The 27,662-nt window shown below is 35.5% G+C and overlaps 1 protein-coding gene across 5 annotated transcripts in view; it reads right to left on the reverse strand.

The window, feature by feature from the left end:
- Positions 1–27,662, reverse strand: part of UPF2 (UPF2 regulator of nonsense mediated mRNA decay) — a 212,927-nt gene that overhangs the window by 152,957 nt on the left and 32,308 nt on the right. For all 5 annotated transcript variants that reach the window (XM_079912671.1, XM_079912668.1, XM_079912669.1 and 2 more), the window contains exons 8-11: positions 23,797–23,882; positions 11,680–11,788; positions 3,279–3,392; positions 1,077–1,193 (exon numbers count right to left, since the gene is read on the reverse strand). In XM_079912671.1, the coding sequence (XP_079768797.1) occupies positions 1,077–1,193; positions 3,279–3,392; positions 11,680–11,788; positions 23,797–23,882 (426 nt within the window). The remainder of the gene's footprint in view (positions 1–1,076; positions 1,194–3,278; positions 3,393–11,679; positions 11,789–23,796; positions 23,883–27,662) is intronic.

The following is a 27,662-nucleotide window of genomic DNA, read 5'->3' on the forward strand; positions in this document are numbered from 1 at the left end:
GCTACAAGAGGGAGAAAGATCCGCTGAGCAAAGAAAACCAGTCGGGCAGGAAGAACTCTGGTTTCCATCAATGGCATAAGTATCCACACCACCACAACTAGTAAACTTTCCCTAGCAAAAAGTAAACATAGAGGGTTCAATATTACAAATAAAATATAGACATTTTTAAAACCTAAGCTTTCTTGGCATCTCTATTACATTTTCATATGCAGGTCTCATTTAACCTTACCAGCTTGAGCCAAAGAGGAGGAAGATTTTTTTCTGTGTTACAATAAAAATTTGAACTTGGAATGACTATTATATGAATAAGCCTAGAGAGAATGTGGAAATAAACTCCAGGTGATGGCCTTCACATTAGTATTTTTGTTCACTAGAAATAAATTCCCATGTTTTTTTCATTTTAAATATTGCCAGAGAAATATTCAAGCTTACAACTAGATTCTAAAAAAATAACACACCTAGAGAAAAAGACACAATCAACACGTCCCTAAAAGCAACACTGATGTAATGACAGTCTATTCCTGGGGAGTCCTAAACCAGGGCTAATACTGACACCCTCCCCCACCACACTCTCTCCCTTGCAAAGGCTGCAGTCGAATGCATGGGTATTACCAATAAGCATACTAACTTAATTGCTTAATAAACTTGATGGCCATGCTGGCATCCTAATTAACTTAAGAAATATCTTCTCCCCCCATGTTAATTTTTCAAGCTTATGTTTTATGTTTTCCAATTTAAAAAATTTAAGCTTTATAATTTATGTGCTTATGGCACAGTAAAGATGTATCAAGAACATCCACAAAGAGGGCTCTAACACAATAGTATTTAGAGTACCTGCTCTTCTGCATCACTTGTAAAAAGTTATCTGGGGCTGAATTTAATCCCCCTTTACAATAGTGTGAACTCACTGGCAGTCAAATGAGAAAAATTCCTACAGCTCTCCAGGAACGGCTGGAGTTCTAGTTTAGGTAGAAGTGTTTAAATGGCAGAGCAAGATAAAAGGCACTGGTCAAAATTTTTAACTCCTGGAGTAAATCAAGAACCTCAACCTCTTGCTAGGATCCTCAAGCCCTTACCAAAAGTACACTGGTCCTCAGGTGAGATTCTGGAGATCTGAAAAGAAATCTTCCACATGTTTCTAGTAGGGTACATGCCATTTCAATATGGTGATGGGAAAAGTCTGATAGAAGCATCTGTAAAAATAATAATGATGAAAAACCACAAAGACAACAATTCAATCCTATTAGAGAAAGAAAACATTATACACCTAATGTGTGCAACAAGTTTTAAAATGTCACTGTAAAAAGAAGAAAAGCTAAACACAATATTGTAAATCAACTAAAAAAAAATAACCTAGTCTACTTTAGATGCCAAGCTTCATCACTGGGTATCTTTGTGTTAGGCCATAAAATTTTATCTAAAAACTTCAGGATATTTAATGTCATTCCTTTTAGATAGATATATGAAAACTAATCTATCAAAGCCCATTTTATATTTATCAGGAGATGCTATATATTTAAGCAAATGCCACATACATAGCTAATATTTTCTAAATAGCTTTTTGGTTTTGGTTTATATGACATTTACCTTTAAACTTCTTACAACAAAAGCCTTACTGTATGAAATTTACAAACACATTACCACATTTTACTATTTATCCCCCCAATATTTTTCTGTGCATATTTTCTAAGCCAAAAAAGATTTACACATATCATTTAATAATTTGGTTTTTTTGGGCTAACATGAGTATTTTTCCACATCTTTATTATCCTTCTATGGCATGATTTAAAGGGTACATAGTACTTATAATATGAACTATACTAAAACTTAACTGATTCTTATTTATGGGACATCCAAATTGTTTACAATTTTTTGCTACTATAAACAATGGTGTGACAAACATTCTTGCACATAAATTTGCGCACGTTTATGATTATTTCCTTAAAACAAATGTACAGAAATGAAACTGTGTCAAATAAATGTATATTCTTCCTATATACATCAGTAATTAATACAAAGAAATATACTAATATGTCTAAGTTGTTCATGGCATGATTCCTTTCAATGACAGCGTTGAAAAAACTTTCACAACCTCTCTTAAAATGCTGTCCAAAGTTCCCCAAATGTACTTTGTAGTCTCCTGAAATGCTCCAAGTAGGTTTAGGAGACTTAACCCTTTGAATATTTACAATGATTATTAATATTTTAAATACTCTTAAGAAATCATGCAGTAAAGAAACGTGTTTAACTCAGGGTTTTCCAAATGTATTTGAACCCATGAGACCCATTTTGTGTGACATACCTAGTGATATCTCAAAGAAATTAACTTGATTAAAAATTTGTTATTGTTAGTAATGACCAATTCCAAATGTAGAAGAATTATTTCATCTATGCTGCATCAGCTTTACCACACATAACTAGTTAGTTACTAATGAATTTCTACCTTAATTCTATTGTGGACAAAAAAACATAATCTGAATAATTTCAATTTTTTTGAACTTGCTGAGACTTTCTTTTTGGTTGATTTTGGTAAATCATCCATGTGCATTTGAAGAGATTATAAATTCTGATCCTGTTGGGTATAGTGTCAATTAGATTAAGGTTGTTCAATCCTGAATATACTTACTAATGTTGTCTGCCTACGCTTTCAGGTACTAAAAGGTGTTTTCAAGTCTCTCACTGTAATTGTGGATTTATTTCTCTTTCCTTGTCGATTTTTTGCTTTATGTATTCTAAAAATACAGTACTGGATGCATACTGATTCAGGAAGGTAACACACTTTCCTATTAAAAGGACCTCATCATCATTATGAACTATGCTTCTTTATTTCTAATAATGCTTCATGCCTTAAAGCCTACTTTGTCTGATAATAATAAAACCAGGTGCTTTTATTTATTTATTTATTTTTAGTGCTTCCATGGTATATTTCCCCCATCTTTTTATTTTAGGCTTCCTGGTGTTAATATTTAAGGGTATCTTCCTTGCAGTCAGCATATAATGTTGTTTTAATCAAGTCTTATATTCTTAAGGCTTTTACTTAATGTACTTTGTCCTTCTACATTTCATGTAATTACTGTTATAGTTCTATTTGTGTCTACCATCTTATTATTTGTTCTCTATTTTGCTCATCTGTTTATTGTTCCTTTTTACTCCTCTTTTGTCTTCCTATAGATTAATCAAATATTTCTTAATTACATCATTTCCCAGCACTTACAAACTGAAGCATTAAAACTTTAGATGTGTCTATTAAAAAATATTTCAAATGATTCACTACTAACCTTCAAACAATGCAGTGTATCATTTTTTGTGAACATCTTAAACTTAGTGAGTTCTCCAATAAAACGAACAGTTTTGTTCTTTGTTTCAATATTGATCTGGTCCTTTTTTCGTACCTACAAATTAAGAGAAGAGACATTGCTTAAATAATTAACCCTTTGAAATCTGTGATAAGAATTGTTATTTTAATAAGACTGAATTCACTCTAGATATTTTAAATAAATTTGGGTATAATTTCTTGCTATATTCAAATTATCTTAAGTTAAAGCAAAATAAGCTCTGTGGAACACCAGTGCCAGGACATGCTTTGCAAAACTGTTTCAAACAATTTGGGGAAACAATGCATTTCACCAGCCTTAAGAGGTTCTCATATAAAGAAACCTGTTTAACTTAATTTATTTGGCAACATAAACCCCTCTTTTGAAATGGTAACAACGACTAGTTTGTTAAATTAATATTATAAGGAATACACTTTAGGAAATGCTGCTTTAAAAATAATAAACACCAAGAGCTCACTTAAGCAAAAATATTAAGGCTCAGTTAGTATATTATAATTATGAACTATATATATTTTTTATTGTAAATTCATTAGTACAATGAAATTTCCAATACAATCACTATTTTTTATCAACAGTCACAGTCGCATATCAAAGTTCAAATCCTTTGCAAATATAAGCCCTCTACTTAGGCACACATTTCAAGCAATATTGAACATAACAAAATCCTATTACAACAGTACCATGTGAACAGACACGTCACGATAAATGTAATTGGATTTAACCTCAGAATTACAATTTCACCAGAAAACCAAACCTGTAGTCTAGAAGCCTTTTCTATGAACAACAATAACAATAATATGGTAGTGCTTTGAACTAGTTTAGTGTTCCTTATTTTTTCAGAGTACTATCCTATCTTATTTGTTCCACATAACAACACTCTGAGAAAGGAGCAAAAGCTGTGTAATTCTGATTTAATAGTTAAAACAACAACAGTAGAAGAACGCAAAGCTGTCAAATGACCTGACCAAGGATCAGTACCAAAACCCCAGACTCTAAACTCATACTTGAGAATTCCACTGCTCTATCAGGTGCTGGGATTCAAAATAAGTCCAAACCTCACCCGCATCTGGACAATTAGTAACAATCTTTTACGTAAGTATTAAACTTCTACATAGACAGCCTATACTTAATGGAATTTATCATCTTCCTTTTTAAGGACCTACTTTCTATAGCAAACAAAGGTAGGTGCTCACTTTTTAGATCTTCAGTAATAATTTTTGAACAAAACCATGTTTACTCACTTAAAAAAATCAGAGGAAATTAGAAACTCACTCTAACTATATTTAATCTAAGGCATCAATAAAACTGCAACTAAAAATAAAATCACAAAAACTCAACTTACAGAACTTTAATCACATCATTCAAGCATACAAAATAGCTTTGAGATTAGAGACAAATAGAAAAAAACTAGAACTAGATTCTAGTTTAATTAGTCTATTAAACAAACTAATATTGAATAAATTTGACTATTTATTCTAGCCTTGTAATTTAGCCTTCACAAAGGTGTTTTCACAAATAGGTGTTTGATAAGTACTGCATACTGAAAGCTTCTCTTGGAACGTCCCTGGTGGCGCAGTGGTTAAGAATCCGCCTGCTAGGGCTTTCCTGGTGGCGCAGTGGTTGACAGTCCGCCTGTCGATTCAGGGGACATGGGTTCGTGCCCCGGTCCGGGAAGATCCCACATGCCGCGGAGCGGCTGGGCCCGTGAGCCATGGCCACTGAGCTTGTGCGTCCGGAGACTGTGCTCCGCAACGGGAGAGGCCGCAACAGTGAGAGGCCCGTGTACCGCAAAAAAAAAAAAAAAAAAGAATCCGCCTGCCAATGTAGGGGCCACGGGTTCGAGCCCTGGTCAGTGAAGATTCCATATGCTGCGGAACAACTAAGACCGTGCGCCACAACTACTGAAGCCCGCACGCCTACAGCCTGTGCTCCACAACAAAAGAAGCCACCGCGATGAGAAGCCCGTGCACCACAATGAAGAGTAGACCCCGCTTGCTGCAACTAGAGAAAGCCTGCGTGCAGCAACGAAGCTCCAAGGCAGCCAAAAATAAATAAATAAATTTATATATTAAAAAAAAAGCTCCTCTTATTAATTTATCTTATTTTGTGAACTCTGAGGCAAGTTTAATCTACACTCTAGATTAAGAGGGTAGACTCTGGAACAGATCTGCTAGGTTTAATTCCCAGCTTTATCACTTACTGTTACTTAAACTCTGTGCCTCAATTTCCTCATCTATAAAATGGAACTAATGAAAGTAACCTATATCATACGGTTGTGAGTCTTCATTAAGTGAACTGATACAAAGCACAATCAATAGTAACTGGGACCACGAAGAGTTCACTAAGTATTAGCCATTATTAATATTATCCACATTTGTACATTGTATCGCTAATACATTAACACAAAATCAATATTCACTGAGTGAACAAATTAATGAAAATGCTTAATGTTTATATACATATTGTAGTGACGTGAAAGAGTAAAAGGTCTACAGTCACAACACCTGAGGTCCTGTGGTCATTTCATGCCATTTGGGGTGGGGGTAGGGGTATATAATCTTGGACAATTCATATAAAACTCCCTGAACCTACTGGCTCACTTGGTAAAATAAGGATAAAAATAAGGATGATGATGATGGGGCAGTAATGATGATAACTATACTTCACTTGATACTAAGCAATTAATGTCTAGGACAAAAGAGTATATAAACTTTAAAATGATGCTTGAGAAGTGTTTTAAATGATGCTGTAAAATACTTCTGAGTGAGAAATAAAAGTGGAAAATTGTACATAAAATATAAAAGCATCCATAAAAAAACTACAGAAGAAAAAAAGTAAAGAAAATATACTAAAATATTAACAAGGTTTGCTTTAAGTGATGAAATTATGAGGTTCCCCCTCCTTTCTTTCTTCTTTATATATTTTCTAAATCACCCACAATGAGCATGTGTTTCTTTTACAGTTAAAGAAATGTAGAAGTAGAAAAAGGATAAAGAAGCATTTCAAAAATGATATACTGAAGCTGAATCTTTAGAGGGAGTAGGGCTGGGAAATACATATACATGTTTTTAACAGTCTCCCTGGGTGATTCTGGATGCACAAGCTCTTAACAACTGTGCTGTGGAGATCATACAATTTAAGTATTACTGAGCATCACAATTTACAAAAACACATAACATAGTGTATCATTCACAATTATTCCTAAATATTATTGAGGTTAAGGAGGTACAATCTAACTAACATGACAAGATTGTAGAATTTTTAAATGAAGTATTAGAAATCAATTATCTCACTCCCTCATTTTCAGATGAAAAAACTGAAGGCTTTTCAAAAGACTGTGACATAAAAAACAGACTAACTTATTCTGACTCCTCATTTAATATTTTCCAATCTCATGTGTTGACTCTTTATGATCAAATGGTATGTCAATCACTTCTGCAAAAGTAAATACAGATGAATTAACAATGTAAAATTTTCTATATATTTTTAGTTCAATAATGTCTCAGATTTTACTTACATAATCAAATTTAGCAAAAATGCTGCTTACAACTCATTTATTAATAACAGCTGGAATTGAGATTACTCAAATAACTAAATTCGTATACATTAATAAAAACTCTTCAAATATGTCAAGATACAAAAGTAAGAATTTCCAAGGCCTCTCATTCATTATTCCCCTGGAGGAAGAACCCTTTGTCCCAAACCAGCCCCTCTATAACTTCACCCAAATATTGTATTTTCTGTCCTCCATAATTTGCTCATTTTGTTTTACATAAACATTCAATCATTCAACTAATTTTTTGGAAAATCCACTATACTCTAAACACTAAGTAGGCACTGGGTTTATAAATAAGTAAATTTGCCTTCAAAGAAACTTATTTATTTTATTCTAGGGACTACTGATCTCCAAAGTAGGGAGGGCAAGACTCTTCATCTACTGGGGTGTGGGGAAAAAGAAATGTTGAAACATCTATTTATGTTTTTGTTTTTTATCTCATACTTTTAAAGTTATTTTTGTATGTTTTATGATATACAGGAAATATCTGGTAGAATTACAAATGCATATAATTTAAAAATAAATATGCCTATACTGGGATATGTGGTCAACTTACTTTACCAACAGAGAGGCTTGATCAAAAAAGTTAGAAGACCACTGATTTCAAAAATGTCAATCAGTGAGGGTGATATGGCTACATTTAAATAAAAGTTGTCTTCTCCATTATTAAAGAAGTAGGCCTTGCTAAAAATGTGGAGGACACAGAAAACTAGAAAGGAAAAAAATTTCGTATAACCCCACTATCCAAAGACAGCCACTGGTAGCATACTGATATACAATTTTTTCTAGTCTTTACTTGCCAAGAATTTTAACATAACTATAAATTTATTATGTGTAAGATTTTAGAGCTTGCTTTTTTTCCCCTTAAAAAAAGCACTTTCGTAGAGAATGGACTTGAGGACACGGGGAGGGGGAAGGGTAAGCTGGGACGAAGTGAGACAGTGGCATGGACATATATACACTACCAAATGTAAAACAGATAGCTAGTGGGAAGCAGCTGCATAGCACAGGGAGAGCAGCTCGGTGCTTTCTGACCACCTAGAGGGGTGGGATAGAAAGGATAGGGGGGAGACGCAAGAGGGAGGAGATATGGGGTTATATGTGTATGTGTAGCTGATTCTCTTTGTTATAAAGCAGAAAGTAACACACCATTGTAAAGCAATTATACTCCAATAAAAATGTTTAAAAAAAAGCACTTTATGATTTGAAAACTTTTTGGTAAATAAGACTTTCTAATGGTTCTATATCATTTCAGCATTGTGATTATATGACCATTTTCTTAATCCATTTTTGGACTTCTAGATTATTTTCCCTTTTTTCCCTATTACAATTCATGATGTGAATAAAGCTTTTGGGGGTACTTAGGATTGTTTACTTGGGACAGATTCCCAGAGTTGTCCACTATATGAATGCCTCTAAGGATCTTGAAACATACTGCCAAATTCCTTCTCCAAATTCCAATCTCAAGTATATGTGATGGTTTCTCATTGTTATTACCTTCACTAACCTGTTAGTCAAATTAGCAAATCCGTTGCTTTAACTAGAATTTCTTTGCCTACCAGGTGAGATTTCATACTGTTTTGCTAACCAGCGTTCTCAGGTGAGGTTCTTAAGCACGGGACAAATAGGATCAATTGTGACAATATGTTGGAGCGGGATAGAAGCCAGAGATGGGAAACCTGGTGAAACAGCTATTCTCCTAATTCACGCTACAGAGACTGAAAGACAGCGGCACTGGGAATGAAGGAGAGACGCTAGCCTTGAGGAGGTGTTTTAGCAGATATATCAATAGAATTTGACAAATTTGGCTCCCGAATGTCAGAGGGGCGAAAGTAGATGTAGTTCCCTCAGTGAGTAGATAAAATATATTGCAAATTTATAGGGAGAATATAGAATCCGGTATAAGAAAGTGAAGGATAAAGGCATTTTTGAGAAGAAAATGAGTTTTATGGATGTATTTAGCTAAAAGTACATGAGAACTTATTAAGCACCAAGAGAGAGGTTCTGGCAAGAGATATATACGTGAGGCTGCTGGGAAACAGATGCCACCTGAACCCCAGGTAAACTGTGTTCCATCATAAAGGAGGGTGAAGGAAGTAAGTCTGGGGAAGGAACACCAACATATAAACTCAGCTGGAAAACAGAGCAAAGGATATTGAGGAGAGTAGTCATAAGCGAGAAGCAGGAGAGAGTGGTGGTAGAGAAGAGGTAATTATTATTATAATGACATCTGTGTGATAAGCTTTATATGAATTATCTCGTTTAATCAGTAAGAACAATCTCATTTAAAAAGATACAAATTGGGACTTCCCTGGTGGTGCAGTGAAGAAGAAGAATCCGCCTGCCAATGCAGGGGACACAGGTTCAAGCCCTGATCCAGGAAGATCCCACATGCCACACAGCAACTAAGCTCATGTGCCACAACTACTGAGCCTGCACTCTAGAGCCTGCGAGCCACAACTACTGAGCCCACGTGCCACAACTACTGAAGCCCGCGCGCCTAGAGCCCGTGCTCTGCAACGAGAAGCCACCGCAACGAGAAGCCCACGCACCGCAACGAAGAGTAGCCCTCGCTTGCCGTAACTACAGAAAGCCCACGCGCAGCAACGAAGACCCAACGCAGCCAAAAATAAATAAATAAATAAATTTATTAAAATACAAATTATCCCATTTAACAAGCAAGGAAATCGAGGCATGGAGCACTTAAGTAACTTGGCCAAAGTTACAATGCTAGTATGTGGTAGAGTCAGAATGAGTTTCCTAAAAGGCAGGAGAGTCCAGCAATTCAGAATCTGCAGGGACATCAACTAGGATGAGGCGATTAGGAGGACACTGGTGGTTTCTGCCAGGGCGCTATGATGGTAAAACAAAGGGTAAACGTCAGAAGTGCAAGAGACACGTATACTCTACAACATCAAACAAGAAGGAAATGAAAGAGGATGGGGGGAGAGGTGCAGTTGAGGAAAGTTTTCCTGTTTTTATTTTAAGGATGGGAGAGTGCTGAGCACATTTTTTGCCTGATAAAAAGTCAATGGCAAAGTCTGCAGATTTGAGGGTGGGAAAGGCTAGACCCTGGAGGAAGCAGAGGTGATCGATGACATCAAGTGCCCTCTCTTCTCTCCCCTGAGAATAGCAGTTCCCAAATATACTCTGGAATCCTGATACTCTTCTAGTTGTAATGAAACCTTACAACAATAACAAAAATGCCAATTCCCTCAACTCTCACCCCAATTTTCAAAGATGGGATGGGAAGTACACATGAACAGAATTTTCTTAATTTTAGGTTTCTCACCAAAAGCACTAATTATGCTTGGTCCAGCAACTCATGGTTTGTTTGACTGTGGTTTGGTGGAGGGGTGTACGCATGTAACTCATACAATGCAGTCATACTGCCTGCTAGTAAAACAGTCTCTTGTCTGTATCTGTATGATGGGATTAAAATACCAACAATATGACTTCAGACGCATCTGCCCCCGAACTAGCAGCATGTAAACACTGTGTCTTTTGAGTGACTGTATATTCAGCCCCTTCCAGGAGGCTCACAGTGCTCATTACCCTATTAAAGCTTTGAGAATTCTTACCATAAAACAAAAGCAAAACGGTTTAACTTTCTGGATTTCAGTGTTTCCAAACTTCTCTAGACATAGAAACCTGTCCTTGATTAATATTATCTATGAAAGTCTGAAACACACTTCAGCAAAAAAGCTGGCCCAGAAAAATGTTACCCACAAATCTCATACTAACAAATTAACACCCATGGCAAGAAGCCTTTAGAGACCATTCCACCCCTCACACAGACTTTTGCTTCCTCTGGACTCAAGGCACTGACTCTCCAACAATTCATTTGGCAATTAAACATGCACTTCCTTATAATATCAAATTTATTTAGGGTTTAAATTTTTATTTCACTCTTGCTTTTATCAGCATTTAGGCCTTATCTTCCCAATTACATCATGAGATTCCTGACCTCAGGAATTATGTCTGTTCTGGTGCTCAGCCATACTACCGATTTGTGTATAGCCAGTGCAATGAAATGCAAATTGAGCAGAGCAAACATTTATCTGCATTCCAAGCAACTTGCTATATAAAGCTAAATTTTACAAACACAGTTTTTCCATGGGCATACATGAACACTTGCATTTCATGTCTTTTCAAATTCTACCAATGTTCACTTTCAGTCACCGCTAAGGTATCCTTTTACTCCTTTCAAGCCTGTATCCACAAGATGGTGGGGTAACATGGGTTTGGGAGAACCACTCATAGGCACTCTATTAAGAATCTTTCTTCAAGCTAAGGATTCTTAAGGCAAGAATCAATAAAAACATGGTCTATGACAGCATTCACTGAGATCAGAGCATTTACGCAACTTCGTGTGCCCCAAACGTTGGACCCCCAACACCTGAACAGGCATCCTACAGGCACTGTGTGCCCTGACTTGTCATGGCCAATCTTATGTTTCTTCGGGGAACACCAATGAGGCCTGCTGGCTCTCTTGACCTTGGAGAATGTTTTTACTTTACAAAAGCAAGAAGTGCAGACCCTACAATGGGAAAACAAGGTAGCAGCAACAGCTCATCTCCAAATTGGAATAGCATTTATCAATTTCAAGCTTTGCTGAGTAGATTTACATTTAAAAAATTTAGAAGTCCATACATTCTGAACTGTTATACCACTATCAAGTTTCAAAATGTGCTTACCAATAAAATAATCATATTTTTAAACTAAAGAATCCTCACTCATAAGTGTGTGTATATATATATATAACAAAATAAATGCTTAAATACATACATGAAATCTGAAATCCCCCCTCAGCATGGAACAAAGATCCTCTGCTACATCAGACATGCAGGGATGCAATGTAGCAACCAATCTTGCATAAAATGGTAGCAAATCCAACCTGCAAAAGTTACATGTGATATGTGTAAAAGGAAAGGCACACCAGAAATAACTCATTTTAAAATTTAAACTTTCTCAGATATATTCACACATTAAATGATTATAAAAACTAATAATAACCATACAGACATGCCTATGTATTGCCATTATAATGAAGTATTTGGAAATTCAATTTGCCTTGTGAAAGTTTATTAATAATATGGTATTTTCCATTCAGTACATTTACTGCACATTTGCAATTTCCATCGAGTACTCAATTTTGATAAAATATGAAATACCAAGCAAAGAAAACATGGCTTAAAGTTTTAATCACATAATTACTGAGTAAATAAACAAAGATAACAAACAGTATAAAACAATCCTTTTAAACAATTTCCTTCATTTATCCATGGATAAGTTATTTCAAAGCTTCAATGTAAAGTAAAAGGGTAACCAATAACCAAAAGGGTATCTAAGAAGTCAAAAGAAATAATAATCACAAAACCCACACACTAACTTATTCTACCCATTATAGAACCCACTCAGATTCTCCCACGGGGCTTCTCGACTCTTACTCAGGACAATAAACACAAATCTGCATTTCCTCATGCTGCTGTCCCCTTTCATCATCAGAGCACTTTCTCATCAAATTTGGATGCAACTCCAGATTCCAGGACTCCAGGCAGCCACTACTAATCAGAATCAACACACAAGCTAAAAATTTATTTTCCATTCCTGCCACAGACATTATTTTATAAAACTTGATTATCCAATGATTCAACACTCAGCAGACCAGACTCTGAAGATGAGAAGCTGTGAGGAACTAATAAAAGCAGCTGCACTGACAGCAGCAAGTAATGGGAGCTGACAGGGAGGAAGGAAGCAAAAAACTAGAAAAATTCAAAGCAAGAGCTCAAAAACTACAACAACCCGCAGCCATTTAGAACAGACAAATAATTCTACAAGTCTTACATATCCCTGAATATATCATTATACTACAGAACATGAAAATGGTGTGATCATCAGAGAAAACTCTGCCTACCATGAAAGGCTGAGAATTAGACCTGGAAAATTCAGAAGGGACATAGTGAAGGAAGGAAGAATGGACAGAAATTTGAAAGGTGGAGTCAAGGAGAGGAAAGTGCTCAAATTCATGCCTAAGAGCCTCAAAAATTTTGTATTCCTCTTTGACCATTATAATTTCCTTTAAAACTTATCACGTATTTTTCTTCCCAAGGTGCCAGGCCCTGTCCTAGGCATCCAATCTCCATTATTTATCTTGTTGATACTGATAACCACCCCATCAGGTAGACATTATAATCACCATTTCAGAAATAAGACTACAGAGGTTGAGAGAAGTCAAGAATGTGGTGGCTCTGTAAAAGTACCTCAAAAAATTTTAAATGCATTATACCCTTCTTTAAAGAAATGAGAAGTACAGTCCGTTATGTAAAGAGCTGAATCAAAACATTTAGTGTTAAGCCTTATTTTAAATGTTTCTTTAAATTATTTTAAAAGTTTTATCAATTGAAGGTTAAGTTCCTGTCACACAGAAAATGCACACATGTGGGTCACATTACTCCTTGTTGATGTTACAAAAAAGAGGTATCCTGTAAGACACTCTCACAAATATGTAATAATTTTCTTAACGTCTGCTAGTGTGGGGAAAAAAAAAGCCTAGGGCAACAGCACACGTAATTTTCATGCATAATAGATGGATTCATACTAATACCAAATTTACTTTCTAAACTTTCAAACTTTAGTTAGAATATTATATTTTAATATATTATTATATTTTAGTTGGAATGTTAGCTTTTTCATATCCACTTTAGCAAAAAATACTTTTTTTCTCAGTTCATGATCAATTACAAATATAGGACTTTAAACCTATGCCCCAGGTTCTACCCCTCCCAACTGCCACAACTACAGGTCAGAAAAATAAGACTCAAGAGTTGAGGTCATGGGATAACAAAGAGCAATGCACTGGGAGTCGAGAGGCTCAGGCTCTAATTCTCTCAAACAGCACTTCTGTGACCTCATGAATTGACCTGACCTCATCTCCTACTATCCTGTCCAGTCTCACCGGACCCCCAGTAATCCTCAGAGCCTCAGCACTGGCTCTTCTCAGTAGCTGGAGTCTGCTTTCCCCAAATATCTCTGCCACTTACTCCCTCACAAAGGTCAAGTCTTAGTTCCAATGACATCCCCTCCATGAGACCCATTCTGAATACACCATTGAAACTGCAAATCCATCCCACCCCCCAGCCCCTTACCCTGCACTATTATTTTTTAAATAGAGTTTATCACCTTCTAACGTATATAATTTACTTGTTCATAGGTGCTTGATAGATATTTCTTACTGTCAGCTTTTATTCTAAACTATTCTTCATATTAATGAAATATCATCCAATTTTTATAAGAATAATATTAAATTTGATCAACTTTTATATTTTATCAAACAAGCACTAGTTTATCAAATATCTTTTTTTTAATTTATTTATTTATTTATTTTTGGCCGAGTTGGGTCTTTGTTTCTGCGTGCGGGCTTCCCCTAGTTGCAGTGAATGGGGGCTACTCTTTGTTGTGGTGCATGGGCTCTAGGCACGCAGGCTTCAGTAGTTGTGGCACGTGGGCTCAGTAGTTGTGGCTGGCGGGCTCTAGAGTGCAGGCTCAGTAGTTGTGGCACATGGGCTTAGCTGCTGCTCAGCATGTGGGATCTTCCAGGACCAGGGCTCGAATCTGTGTCCCCTGCATTGGCAGGCGGATTCTTAACCACTGCGCCACCAGGGAAGCCCTATCAAATATCTTTTATGCAGTCAATGGGATAATCATATAGTTTATTTTCCCTACTGGTGTTACATATATTAATAAGTTTCCTGAGCTTCCCTGGTGGCACAGTTGTTGAGAGTCCACCTGCCGATGCAGGGAACACGGGTTCGTGCCCCGGTCCGCGAAGATCCCACATGCTGCAGAGCGGCTGGGCCCGTGAGCCATGGCCTCTGAGCCTGCGTGTCCGGAGCCTGTGCTCCGCAACGGGAGAGGCCACAACAGTGAGAGGCCCGCGTACCGCAAAAAAATAAAAATAAAAAATAAGTTTCCTGTTTAAAGTAGCTTTTCATTCCTAAGATCAATCCTCTTTGATCATGCTGGATGTTTGTTTTTAATATACTATTAAATATAATTTGTTAGTATTTTACTTAGAATTTTTATATCGACATTAAAAAGTGAGACCGGTCCACACTTTTAACATCCTCGCTCTTTTTTTTGTTAAGATTTTGCCTATTTCTTCATATTATGAAATGGGAAGTTCTCCTTCCTATGCTCTGGAAAAAACGATACAGCAAAGAAATTACTCTGATAATTTTTTACATTTTCTTCCATAATCACTGGTCTATTTAATTTTGTCTTGATTGAATCAAGTTTGAAAATGTGTATTTTTTCCAAAAAAATTACTTGTTTCACTGAGGTTTTCAAGTGGTTTTTTTAAACTTCTAGTATATCATCTGGCTTATTCTTAAACTTTTTAATGTTTTCTTTATATTTTCTAAATGGTTCTCTACCTGGATTTTTTTTTTAAGAATTATCTTCTGAGGGGCTTCCCTGGTGGCGCAGTGGTTGAGAGTCCGCCTGCCGATGCAGGGGACGTGGGTTCGTGCCCCGGTCTGGGAAGATCCCACATGCCGCGGAGCAGCTGGGCCTGTGAGCCATGGCCGCTGAGCCTGCGTGTCTGGAGCCTGTGCTCCCCAATGGGAGAGGCCACAACAGTGAGAGGCCCGCGTACCAAAAAAAAAAAAAAAAAAGAATTATCTTCTGAGTTTACAAAATTAATATTAATCTTTTTTTTTTTTTTTTTTTTTTTTGCGGTACACGGGCCTCTCCCGTTGCGGAGCACAGGCTCCGGGCGCGCAGGCTCAGCGGCCATGGCTCACGGGCCCAGCCGCTCCGCGGCATGTGGGATCTTGATTGTCTTTTTCAATGTATTTTTCAACAAAATTTGAGATTATAGGGCTTCCCTGGTGGCGCACTGGTTGAGAGTCTGCCTGCAGATGCAGGGGACACGGGTTCGTGCCCCGGTCCGGGAAGATCCCACATGCCGCGGAGCGGCTGGGCCCGTGAGCCATGGCCGCTGAGCCTGCGCGCCCGGAGCCTGCGCGCCCAGAGACTGTGCTCCGCAGCGGGAGAGGCCACAGCAATAAGAGGCCCGCGTACCGCAAAAAAAAAAAAAAAAATTGAGATTATAACACGTAGAAGAAAAAAATTCTAATCAAACTATGTCATTTCCTTTTTTCTTCTTTTCCTGGTCAAGTCACCTATACTTTGCTTCATTTTTTTTATTCTTCCAATTGGCTCAATCTATTGATACTTCAAAGCTTTTTCCCAGCCCCCAAAGAAAGGTGGATAGAGCCACCTTTTAAAGTAAAGCAGCCTGTGTTATCCATGCAGAGTAACATCAGTAAACTAAGAACACAGGTCAGCACTTTCAGCTTCAACAGGAATTTAAAAATTAGGTTAAGGATCCCCTAGAAGATCTTAACTCTTTTAATTAAGCCTTTCTAAGTAGTTAGTAATCCTAGTTTTTGTTTCTTTCAGAATTGGTCATATGGAAGTAAAGCCAGATATTCTGTTTTCCCAGAATCCTCTACTAATAAACTCACCAAATCCTTCTCAAACTAAGAAATTCCTAAAATTCCTTTTTCCACTATACTTTTTACAATTAAATGGATCGTTGATACTAAATGTCATCCTGCCCCACTTAAATCTTCCAAGTTCTGTGAATGTTCATTCCTTACTTCACAAAGTAAGATCCCCTATGATGCAAATAATACAAGAAATTACATATTTTTTCAATGTTAGTCCTATTTAAGTATGTTTTTCTGTCTTTTCCACCTTCCTACAAATGCAAGCCCAAATGGAATGGAGTGCTAAATGCTATATCAATCACATGAAAGTTATAAAACACTTTAATCAACATAAAAAGCAAATTTCTGTGTTAAATTTTAAGCTAGATATATATTTTATTTTATTTGACTTTTCTAAAAGTAAACTAGAAAATAAACTTAGACCCTTCCTTTGAAAACTGAATTTTATAATCTTCTGAGAGTGATAATTATTTTTACCAACAATTAATGAGTGAACCATTTAAAAAGAGTGTTTTTTTCTTAAATAATAATAAAACCTTGCTTATACTTTCAAGGTCTCCTAAATCACACATTTAAGTATCCTACAAGCAGTTAATGATCATCAACTAAGTAAACATCCAGTTACTAACTACAAGTAAGAACAGGAAAGCAGGATAACGTACTTTTGTTCCTGAGGGGGAAAAAAAAGGAATCTTAAAGGCTTTTATTTTGTAATCAATCAGCTTTCAAAAAAAAGTCCAGCTTTTTTCTGTCTCTTTAAAATCTAAAGAATTTAACTGTTGAAAGCTATTAATTATATCTGTGCTCAAAAATGTCTAGAAAAAAATTAATGTGAAAGAACACTGTTACTGTTCAATTAAAGAATACAAAGGTTTTTCTTCATAGGAAACACCAAAGCAGATGACAATTCAAAAAAGAGAAAATATAATAAACAAAAGACTGGGATCATTTACTCTGAAATTGACAACCAAACGCTCCGATGACTTTTTCCACAACATTCACATTCCCAATTCAACAGTGCCATCAAGTGGTGCAACATACTAACAGATTTCCCAAAACTCAGTTTCTCATTTTTTAGCAAGGGGAGGTCAAATTATAAAGACTCTCACAAAAACTCCAGCAAATGCTCCTAAAAGCTGGATCAGGAAAAGCTGTCCAAGACTTAAGTGAAGCACTTTACCTCTGAAGAATATTCTGTTTATATTAATGTAAAGAGATTCTGAACATACATCCATCTGCTAAAACACGGCAAAATCCATATGGCTTCAAAGTCACTAAAACCAATACCAGGTCCATCTATATTCAAAACAAGGAACTAAGAGATGCTTAGGTACGCTCCCTGATTCTGGCTGACTTTACACCTGAAAGTTTGCTTAGGTGAGGGAACCTCTGGAGGGGCTAGGAATGTTCTCTATCTTGATCTAGGTGTGGATATACACATATACTTAAGATGTAAGCACTTTATGTCATATGATCCAGCAATCCCACTGCCGGGCATACACCCAGACAAAACTATAATTTGAAAAGATACATGCATCCCTATGTTCATAGCAGCTTGTACAATAGCCAAGACAGGGAAACAACCTAAATGTCCATGGACAGATGAATGGATAAAGAAGATGTGGTACATATATACAGTGGAATACTACTCGGCCATCTGTAGCAACATGGATGGACCTAGAGATTATCATACTAAGCGAAGTAAGTCAGACAGAGAAGGACAAATACCATATAGTATCATATGTGGAATCTAAAATACAACACAAATGAATACATCTATGAAACAAAACATAAACAGGCTCACAGACGTAGAGAACAGACCTGTGGTTGCCAAAGGTGAGGTCAGGTTGGAGAGGGAAGGGTTGGGCACTTGGGATTAGCAGATGCAAACTAGTATATATGGGATGGATAAACAACAAGGTCCTACTGTATAGTACAGGGAAATATCAATATCCTGTGATAAACCAGAATGGAAAATATGAAAAAGAATATATACATGTATAACTGAGTCACTTTGCTGTACAGCAGAAATTAACATTGTAAATCAACTATACTTCAATAAAATTTTTTTTAAAAGATGTAAGCACTTTATGTGAAATTTCATGTGTGGACAGTTATACTACAAATTAACTGTAGGATGATATATAAATATATAATTAAGGAGGTTTCTAGTAGATTTCATTTCTGTGGATTCCTTCAAATTAACAGGCTAAGAGATATAATGCCAGCCTTTTGAGATTTTTTTTAACCACTGTTTATTTAATGAAGGAAGAACACAACTGAAAGTTAAAACAGTGCTCCACATCAGACATTTAAGAACTGTAAAGATGGAAAGATCAATTTTTAAAACTTTTGTGCTGCAAATGATACCAAGAAAGTGAAAGACAACTCACAGAATGAAAGAAACCATCTGCAAATTATATCTGATAAGAGACGTGCACAAAGTATATATAAAGAACTCCTACAACAATAATAAAAAGACAAATAATACAACTTAAAAGGAGGTAAAGGATTTGAACAGAACATTTTCCAAAGAAGACATACAAATGGCCAATGAGCACATGAAAAAATGCTCAAAATAATTAGCCATTAGAGAAATGCAAATCAAAACCACAATGAGATAAGATTCCACTACACACTAAGATGGCTATAATCAAAACGGGGACAACAACAACTGTTGGTAAGGATATGGAAAAACTGGAACCTTCACACATTGCTGTTGGGAATGTAAAATGCAGCCACTGCGAAAAATAGTTTAGTGGTTACTAAAAATGTTAACCATAGTTACCCTAAAACACAGCAATTCCACTCATAGGTATATACTCAAGAGAACTGAAAACAAAGACCACACAAAAACTTGTACACAAAGAGTCACAACGGCATATTCATAATAGCTAAAAAGTGGAAACAACTCAAATGTCCGTCAACTGACAAATGGGTAAACAAAATGTGGTATATATCTATACAATGAAATATTATTCAGCCTTTAAAAAGAAGGAAATTTTAATACATGCTATGATATGGATCAATCTTGAAAACCTACTAAGCGAAAGAAGTGAGGCACAAAAGGCCACATATTTTATGATTTCATTTACAGGAAATACCCAGAATAGTAACTCCATAGAGACTGAAAGTAGATTAGTGGTTTCTTAGGACAGGAGAGAGAGTGGGCAGGGAGGGAATGGAACTGCCTGCTAATAGATATAAGGTTTCTTTTAGGGGGACAAAAATGTTTTCAAATTTTATTGTTGTGATAGTTGAATATATTTAAAACACTGAACTGTATACTTCAAATGGGTGAACTGTATGGTTATGTGAATTATATTCCAATAAACTCTGTTTTTTTTGTTTTTGCTTTTTTTAAAGAAAAGAACTGTAAAAACCTTAAAGAGTTATCTAGTTTAGTGCTTCCTAAACCAAACTATACAAACTAGGTAAGACAGCTTAAATTCTCTACCACATATACACACATATAAAACCTTCGGGTCCTCACAGTCATAGGCACTCAAGTAACTATAAAATGATTCATTCTGGTTTTTATGGTCGGCTCAGGCTGGAGGGGCTAAATGGATAAAGGAGGGAATCCTGGCCATAGAGAAGAATAAAGACATTCACTAGGATCCATGTCCTTTGGGGGGAGGGGAGGGAGATGCCACACAAAGAGAGAGGCACCCCTTTTTCCAAAAATGTTTGTGGAATGTTCATGAAAACTGACTACATAATAGGCCACAAGAAAATTTTTTTAAATTCCATAAAGCACAAGTAACACAGTATTCTCTAATCACAGTGCAATAAAAATATGATTAACCAGAAAACAAAACAAAAAAGTCCCACTACCTGGAAATTTTAAAACTCTCTCAAATACCTCCTTAGGTAACAATGTAAAAACAAACTGAAATTGGAGAATTTCCAGAAAACATAAAAATAGAAATCACCACATGTCAGAACTAAGAGATATAGCTAAAACCAGGGTCAGAGGACAGCAATATATAATATAAATGCCAAAAAAGGAACAAAATGAATTAAAGAAACCAAAAAAGAAGAAAATAAAGATAAAATCCAAAAATAATGAGTAAGAAAACAGTAAAACAGTAGAATAAATACATAGATAATCTAGAGGCTGGGTTTTATGTGTGTGTGTGTGTGTGTGTGTGTGTGTGTGTGTGTGTGTGTATGTGTGTGAAAAAAACTAAAATGAATAAACCACTAGCTAATATAATGAAGAGGAGGAAGAAGAAAGGAAAGGTATTATACAAATACAGGGCTGTTTGTAATGGCAAAGACTGGAAGTCCAAAGTGGTTAAATACAGTATATTCATAAAAAGAAACACTGCAGCTTTAAAAAGAACAATAGAAATCTTTATGTATAGACCTGAAAAGATTTCCAAGATATACTGTTAAGTGAAAACAGTAAAGTTCAGAACAATAGGTATAAGAAGTTGCCCTTGTGTAAAAAAGCAGGAAATATAAGAATGTTCGCATGTTCTTGCACATGCAAAAGAAACTTTGGAAGGATGCAAGAATCAAGACAGCGGTTTCCTACTGGGAGGAGTAGGAATTGGGTAGATGGGGAGACAAGGATAGGAAAGATAATTTTCAGCACAATGTTCTATACTTCAGTGTTCTGAGTCCTGTGAGTGCATTACTTATTTTTTAAATAAAATTTTAAATTTGCATATGACCAATATTAATTCACCAAATATTTTCAAGCCCTTACTGTGTATCAAACACTACAGCTGATGTTGCAGATGTTCAAAATGAAAAGATCTAGTCCTCTTTTAAAGGGCCCATATTTTTACAGTTTCATAGGGGTACAGGCACAAACCAACACTGACCCAATATGCCTAATGTAACGTGCCGAATTCTTTGTATGTATGAAGACATTAAGTCGAAAGTCTATTAAAGAGCACCTATATATACGTAAGGGAAATAAAGATGGTTGTTCAGAGAAGATAACTCTTACGCTAAGAGTTCAAGACTGGAGATTTTTTGGTGGAAAAATACAGGATATCCCAGATAGAGTAGAAAGCAGAGGCTTGGAAGCAGAGAACAAAGGGTATTCAAGAAATCGTTACAGATCAGGATTTTCCAAGAGTGGCTAGAATGACGACTGAAGAAGCTGAAAAGGGGCTAGATGAGTAAGGGCATTGTAAATACCAGGTTACATAAGTTTATCACCTTCTGTCTGTGCGGCATTGTGCTCAGTGCTGAGGATAAAGAAGTAAACATGGCCTCCCTCCTGCAGCTTAGTCTAGACAACAATGTCCAGGGAAACCAAGAAACAGGTTTTTTCAGTAGTTCTGATGCGTGACCGTTCCTGTCTCTGTTTCTGTTGCCTCTATCAGAAATGCTTTCTACGTTCCCTCTCCTCATCCATCCCTCACCTAGCTCATTCCTTTCTCAGGTCTTGGATTAAATGACCCTTGTTCCAGGCAGCCTTCTCTTACTGCCGAGACTAAGTCAATCAGTTCCCCGTGTTACGTACTTCAAAACATGCTGGGATTCTTCCTGTCAACTGCACTTAGAATTCTCTTTCTTCCTCTCGAAACTGTAAGCTGCATGAATACGAGTTGAATCTGTCTTGTTCACCACTGTATCTCCAGCACTAATCACAGTATAGAGTAGACCCTTAGTTAATGAATAAATTTTAGAACATAATTTAACCTTTCCTGATCACTCAGGCTGAATATAAGAAACCTAAATTATTATATTTTTATATTTCAGGTATATAAGACTATGTGGTCTCTTCCTCATAGCTCCAAAAGGATATACATTTTAAGTACTTGTATCTTTATTTTTTTCTCTCCTCTCAAACCATAATTGTCACTTCCTACTACTTTCAAGTCTGTTTCTAGCAGATTCCAACTACTTCTAATTTGCAGCCAACTGCTGAGCTAAGCAGATAAATCCAGTTATAAAGGATGTAACTGGCATAAAACCAAGTAATAGTATATAGTTTTTCAGGAGTTTTCTCTAGGGTGAGGGAGTGGGAAGGAATGGGGATAAAGGGAGACAAGATGCTCTCTTATAATAAACTATTTAATATTACTGCATAATTTCTTTTGTTAACAAAGCCTTTTATTTTTGCTAAATTTGGTTCATTCTATGCTAGAAGTCCAGATAATTGTTACTACGTTTCTTCATTCAAATAAACAGTTGAAAAGAAAACTATGAAAGTAAACACTCCACTGTATAGGTAAAGAAAAGAATCACTTTAAAAAACTGGTCCAAAATATTAAGGAAAAAAATTTTGGAGTTTGAAATTTTGAGTTTGAAAGTAAAATGTGTCTCACAATCAAAGGCTTAAAAGTAACTGGCAATATTCTTTTCTTTCTTAGTTGTACATGAAATAATGATGCACCTCATAACTGACGGCACCTCAGATTTGATGAAATGCAATACATAATTTTACATAATAAAAATAATTCATCTATGATTTTCTCAATTAGATAATTCTGAATTATCTACTCACTATATTAGCACATTCCATCTCCCTTGTCCCACTAAAATGAAAAAACAAATGCTCATTAATGCTGCTGACAAGGAGATAAAAACCAATATAAAGGAAAAAAGTAGTGATTTGGTTTCACTGCGAAATGTTACCATTTAAGAGACCAATGAATGAACCAAATTAAAATTTTGCTTAAGAAATCTTTAGTGAAATCCCTCAGAATCCGTATCTTCTGGGGAAAGTATATATCTTAGCTATGATGTATGTAATCATGATAATAGCTAACAAAATCCTTTAATTATTCACTGTTGAATAAACAGAAATGGATCTCCTCCAGGTTCCTAAGGTCAACAATCTATGACCTGTTGTGGTCCTAAAATATGCGGGTGAAGTAGGGGTTTTAATTTAGTGTAAGTTAGAGCATTAGAATTGTCTACCAGCATTATTCATAATTTCTTGAATTACCAGCAACATAATCACTAATGTGACTTCCAAGTCCAAACTAGCATAATTACCAAAAAAAACTTGAAATTTTTCATTTAAACACAACTCTTAAAAATTAGATACAATCAATTTAGTCTGATCTTTCTATAAAATAAAAACTCTCCAAAAAAAGATATACCATTTATTATTTTTTCTCCTCAGAGGCAAAAGTGTAAACAAGTTGCTTCTAGCAATGATTAAGTTACTTAAGTTCCTATAATTCTTAAATTTTTTCTCTCAAAATAACAAGAAAGCATCAGAAGAAATATTCCCACTAGAGCTCATGAACAAAAATCAATGAGAAATAAGTTCTAGAAAATATGCTAACAACAATGATAATAAGTTCTGTTGACAAGGGATATTTTCTAAGAGATAAATAAACAAGAACTTAGACCTTACAATCATCATTGCAGGGTAAAAACACTAAGAAATTACTCTTTTTTTTTTTTTACCTACCTTTGTCTGGGAACTATAAAGAGCGCCCGGACCAGCTTCTTCCTATTTGCTTTTGTGTTCATGTTCATGCAAAAATCCATTGCTGCCTATAGGAGAAAAAGCAAACTTTTTTCTTAAAAAAATCTCCATTTAGCTATTGAAAGCAGAAACTCTGCATGCTACAATGATTTCTAATAGTTCCTAAACAGTTCACAAAGGTTTTAAGACACTAGTATTATAAGCATATCCCAAACTTTAAAGATCACTAAGCTTAAACTCCTCTCTCCTTATATATCTCAAAATATATGTTTCATAAACTTTTTAATTGCAACCTAGTGTTAGAAACAGAACTTCAAGTGAGTAGATTGAAGACCCACCATGACATGTTTGGCAAATAACTATATGAAATGTACAATCCATGCTTTTGATCTCATAAATCAATGTTAATATCAGGAAAGTTTTCTGGTAAAATGTACAAAGTAACAAGAAGCCAGGAACCAAGAAAATTACTAATGCTAATAAGGATAACCAAAAAAGAATAAAGACCAACTACGTATGAGACATAGACACAGATTATCCCTAGAAACGTGTAAGAGTAAGTGCTTCAACACTGAGTAAAAATGTCAACAGTCAGATCTGGTAACAAACTAAAGAAACCACATCATAGGACTACAATAAATACCCATAATTATTATTTAGTATAGCAATCCACTATTCTATATTTTAATAACGAAAATGTGTTCAATATTTCATCAATATGTCTAACATCTAATATAAGTGTAGAAGAAAAGCTACAAGAAGTGTATGTTCCGGGAAGCCATTAGAAAACAAAACTATGAGTAGTTGGTATTTTTTAAATATAGGTATGTATATTTTTTAAACATTATCAAAGATTTTCAATATACATGGTTTAAGAAAATAACAAGTTTAAGTTATACTTTAAAAAGAAAAAAACTATTATCAAATATCCTTTTGGGTACCTCAAGTATTTTCCTTCCATAGGTTCGCATGATTATTTTATCATTAATCCCAATCTTTAGGTAGATTTGAGGATCAGGTAACAAAGATCCTCAGACTTCCCTACAAAGGGGTTCAACTCTTCAACAATACACTCACTGAAACACCTCCCATTTGATTAAAACTTTTGCTGAAAAAAATGACACAACTAATGGTGATTAGATTCAAACCCAGGAAACTAACTCACATTGAAAGTATTCACCAAGATTGAAACTGTCACTATTAGTCAAAAGTAAAACCAATGTAAATTTTTCCTTCTGCTTGTAAAGGGAGTATAATATATTTTATTAAAGTTTATATTGTATAACATTAAAGCTTCTTACAGCTAATTAGAATAAAAAAGAGAAAAGCTGAAAATATACTAAAGTTCCTTCAAGTAATTCACCCATATGAAACACTGAAAAATTCTGGACTAGTATAATAAAAATCCCAAAGGTCATGTACTCAGAAAAGAAAACTGGTTAACACTGGAAAACTTCACACACACACACACACACACACACACACACATACACACACACACACACACACACCCCTCAAATCAACATTTTTTGAAAAATATACAGAAAAAATTTTAATGGCTAATAATGGCCTATGTTTCAACATAAATTAGGAAACAAAAAAATAAGATGTACTTCAATAACTATTTTAGAACATTATCCTTTAACAGGCAATGAACACTTTTCCTACCACAATAATCAAAGGCCAGTTAGATGGAAAAAAACTACAATGCTCAAAACTCTGCAAAGATTAGGAGTTCGTAAACATGTAAATGCCTGGTACACATAGTGGTGGCTCAATAAATACGTAGAATAAATGAATAAAAGACTACATGAAAACTGCCAGAATTAATAAATTTGAGGAAATTAAAAAGAAAAAAAAAGCTTCACATGTATATTAATTCTTAGATTTAACCAGCCCTGCCCTTTGGGGAGAAATGAAAGCAAAGGAATCACTGGTGTGGTGTCTGTCTGCCCGGGTTACAAGTGCTGCCTGACAACTCAACAAGCAGTTTTTGAAAACTTGTTTCAAAACGTTGTAAGTAAATGAAAGACAGTTCAACAATCATTTTTTATTTTTTTAAGTAAAAATAAACTCTTCTGATCATCAAATGCATGCAGAAATAAGCATCACAATGAATGACATTACCTGCAGAAGTCACCTAAAAGAAATCTTCACTTCAGGTCATATATTGTTACGTAAGTATTGAATTCAAAAGAATTCTTAGATTTTTCTATTTTCCAACTACTTTTCCCTCTTAAGCCATTTGGAACTCTGCCAATATAGATGGAAAAAATTCCTTTCATGAGGAAGCTGACTCCCAGGAGGAACCCACTGGGGTCCAACAGGGCAGGGTAACCTCCTATTTTCCATCTGAACCTCCAAGAGCTAACCCAGAATTTAACATATGGTCATTACTGAGCTGGGCACTGCAGGATACTTTCCAATACAGATTCACATGAGATCTTCCCACTCAACTTTCAGGATAGCACTCAAAACGGCTGCAAGGGTGTGGCAGGCATGTCAAGGTATCTCTCATCCTGCTGATATCCAGTGAATATATGAAAATTTAGCAGGGGAAAAATTCAATCATATCCCAACCTTAGGAAAATAAGCAGTTGTTTAAAAGGTAGTCTCTGCTATATTCTACAGATGAAAGAAAAAAGAGACTATCTCTTCAGAAAACAGAAATAAATGTTGTAATTACTAAGTTTTTGAAAACTGTACATTGACCTAATTACTCCAAGAGGTGATTAGCCAATTTTGAATTTTTTTCAAGCCTATTTGATTATATGAATAGTTACTGAAACACATCTAAATTATTTGTAGAAGAGCTAAACATGCTGAAAGTCAAAAAACAACTTGATGTCTGTAGTACTCTATAGGGAACCCTCAATACATTATGGGGAGAAAAAAGGATAAAAGATTACATTACACCTTGACTTAAAAATGATTTAAAGCAATGATTTTCAAACTTTGGGTCTCAAGAGTGTTCTACACTCTTAAAAATTATTAAGGACCTGAAAGAACTTTGTTTTTGTGGGTTAATATGTTTATCAGCAGTTACTGTTTTTAGAAGTTAAAACTGAGAAATTTTCAAAATATTAATTCACATAAAAATACCAATAAATCTATTAGTTGTTAACATTTTTTGGAAATTTTTTTTTAATGAAAAAAAAATTTAGTGACAGAAGAGTGGTATTCTTCTAGAAGATACCTTAGATTCTCATATCTATAGATTCTCGTATCTATTTCTGCACTCAATCTGTTGTGACATGTTGTTTTGGATGAAGTATATGAAGAAACTCCAGGGACTTCTCTGGTGGTGCAGTGGTTAAGAATCCACTTGCCAATGCAGGGGACACGGGTTCGAGCCCTGGTCCAGGAGGATCCCACATGTGGTGGAGCAGCTAAGCCCGTGCACCACAACTACTGAGCCCACATGCTGCAACTACAGAAGCCCGAGCACCTGGAGCCCGTGCTCTGCAACAAGCCCACGTGCCACAACTAGAGAAAGCCTGTACGTAGCAACAGAGACCCAATGCAGCCAAAAATAAATAAATAAGTTTATTAAAAAAAAAAAAAAAAGAACCTCCAGTTTCACACATATATGTAGCTGGAAAGGGAGGCATATTTTAATATTGTTTTCAGTAATTATAGATATTCTTTGATACTTCACCAAAACTTGACAAGTGGTAGTTTCTTAAACATCAGTTGCAATGTGAAATCTGAAACTATCAATCAACTTCTCATGCTCTGCTAGATTAAAATCCATTGGTCTATCTTGCACTGAGTGAATTTTTAATATCCAATCAAGATTTTGTTGACCTTATGTACTGGTAATTCAGAACAATGGTTCACTGAGCTAT

Source organism: Stenella coeruleoalba (assembly GCF_951394435.1).
Source record: "Stenella coeruleoalba genome assembly, chromosome: 2".
NCBI classification, from domain to species: domain Eukaryota; kingdom Metazoa; phylum Chordata; class Mammalia; order Artiodactyla; family Delphinidae; genus Stenella; species Stenella coeruleoalba.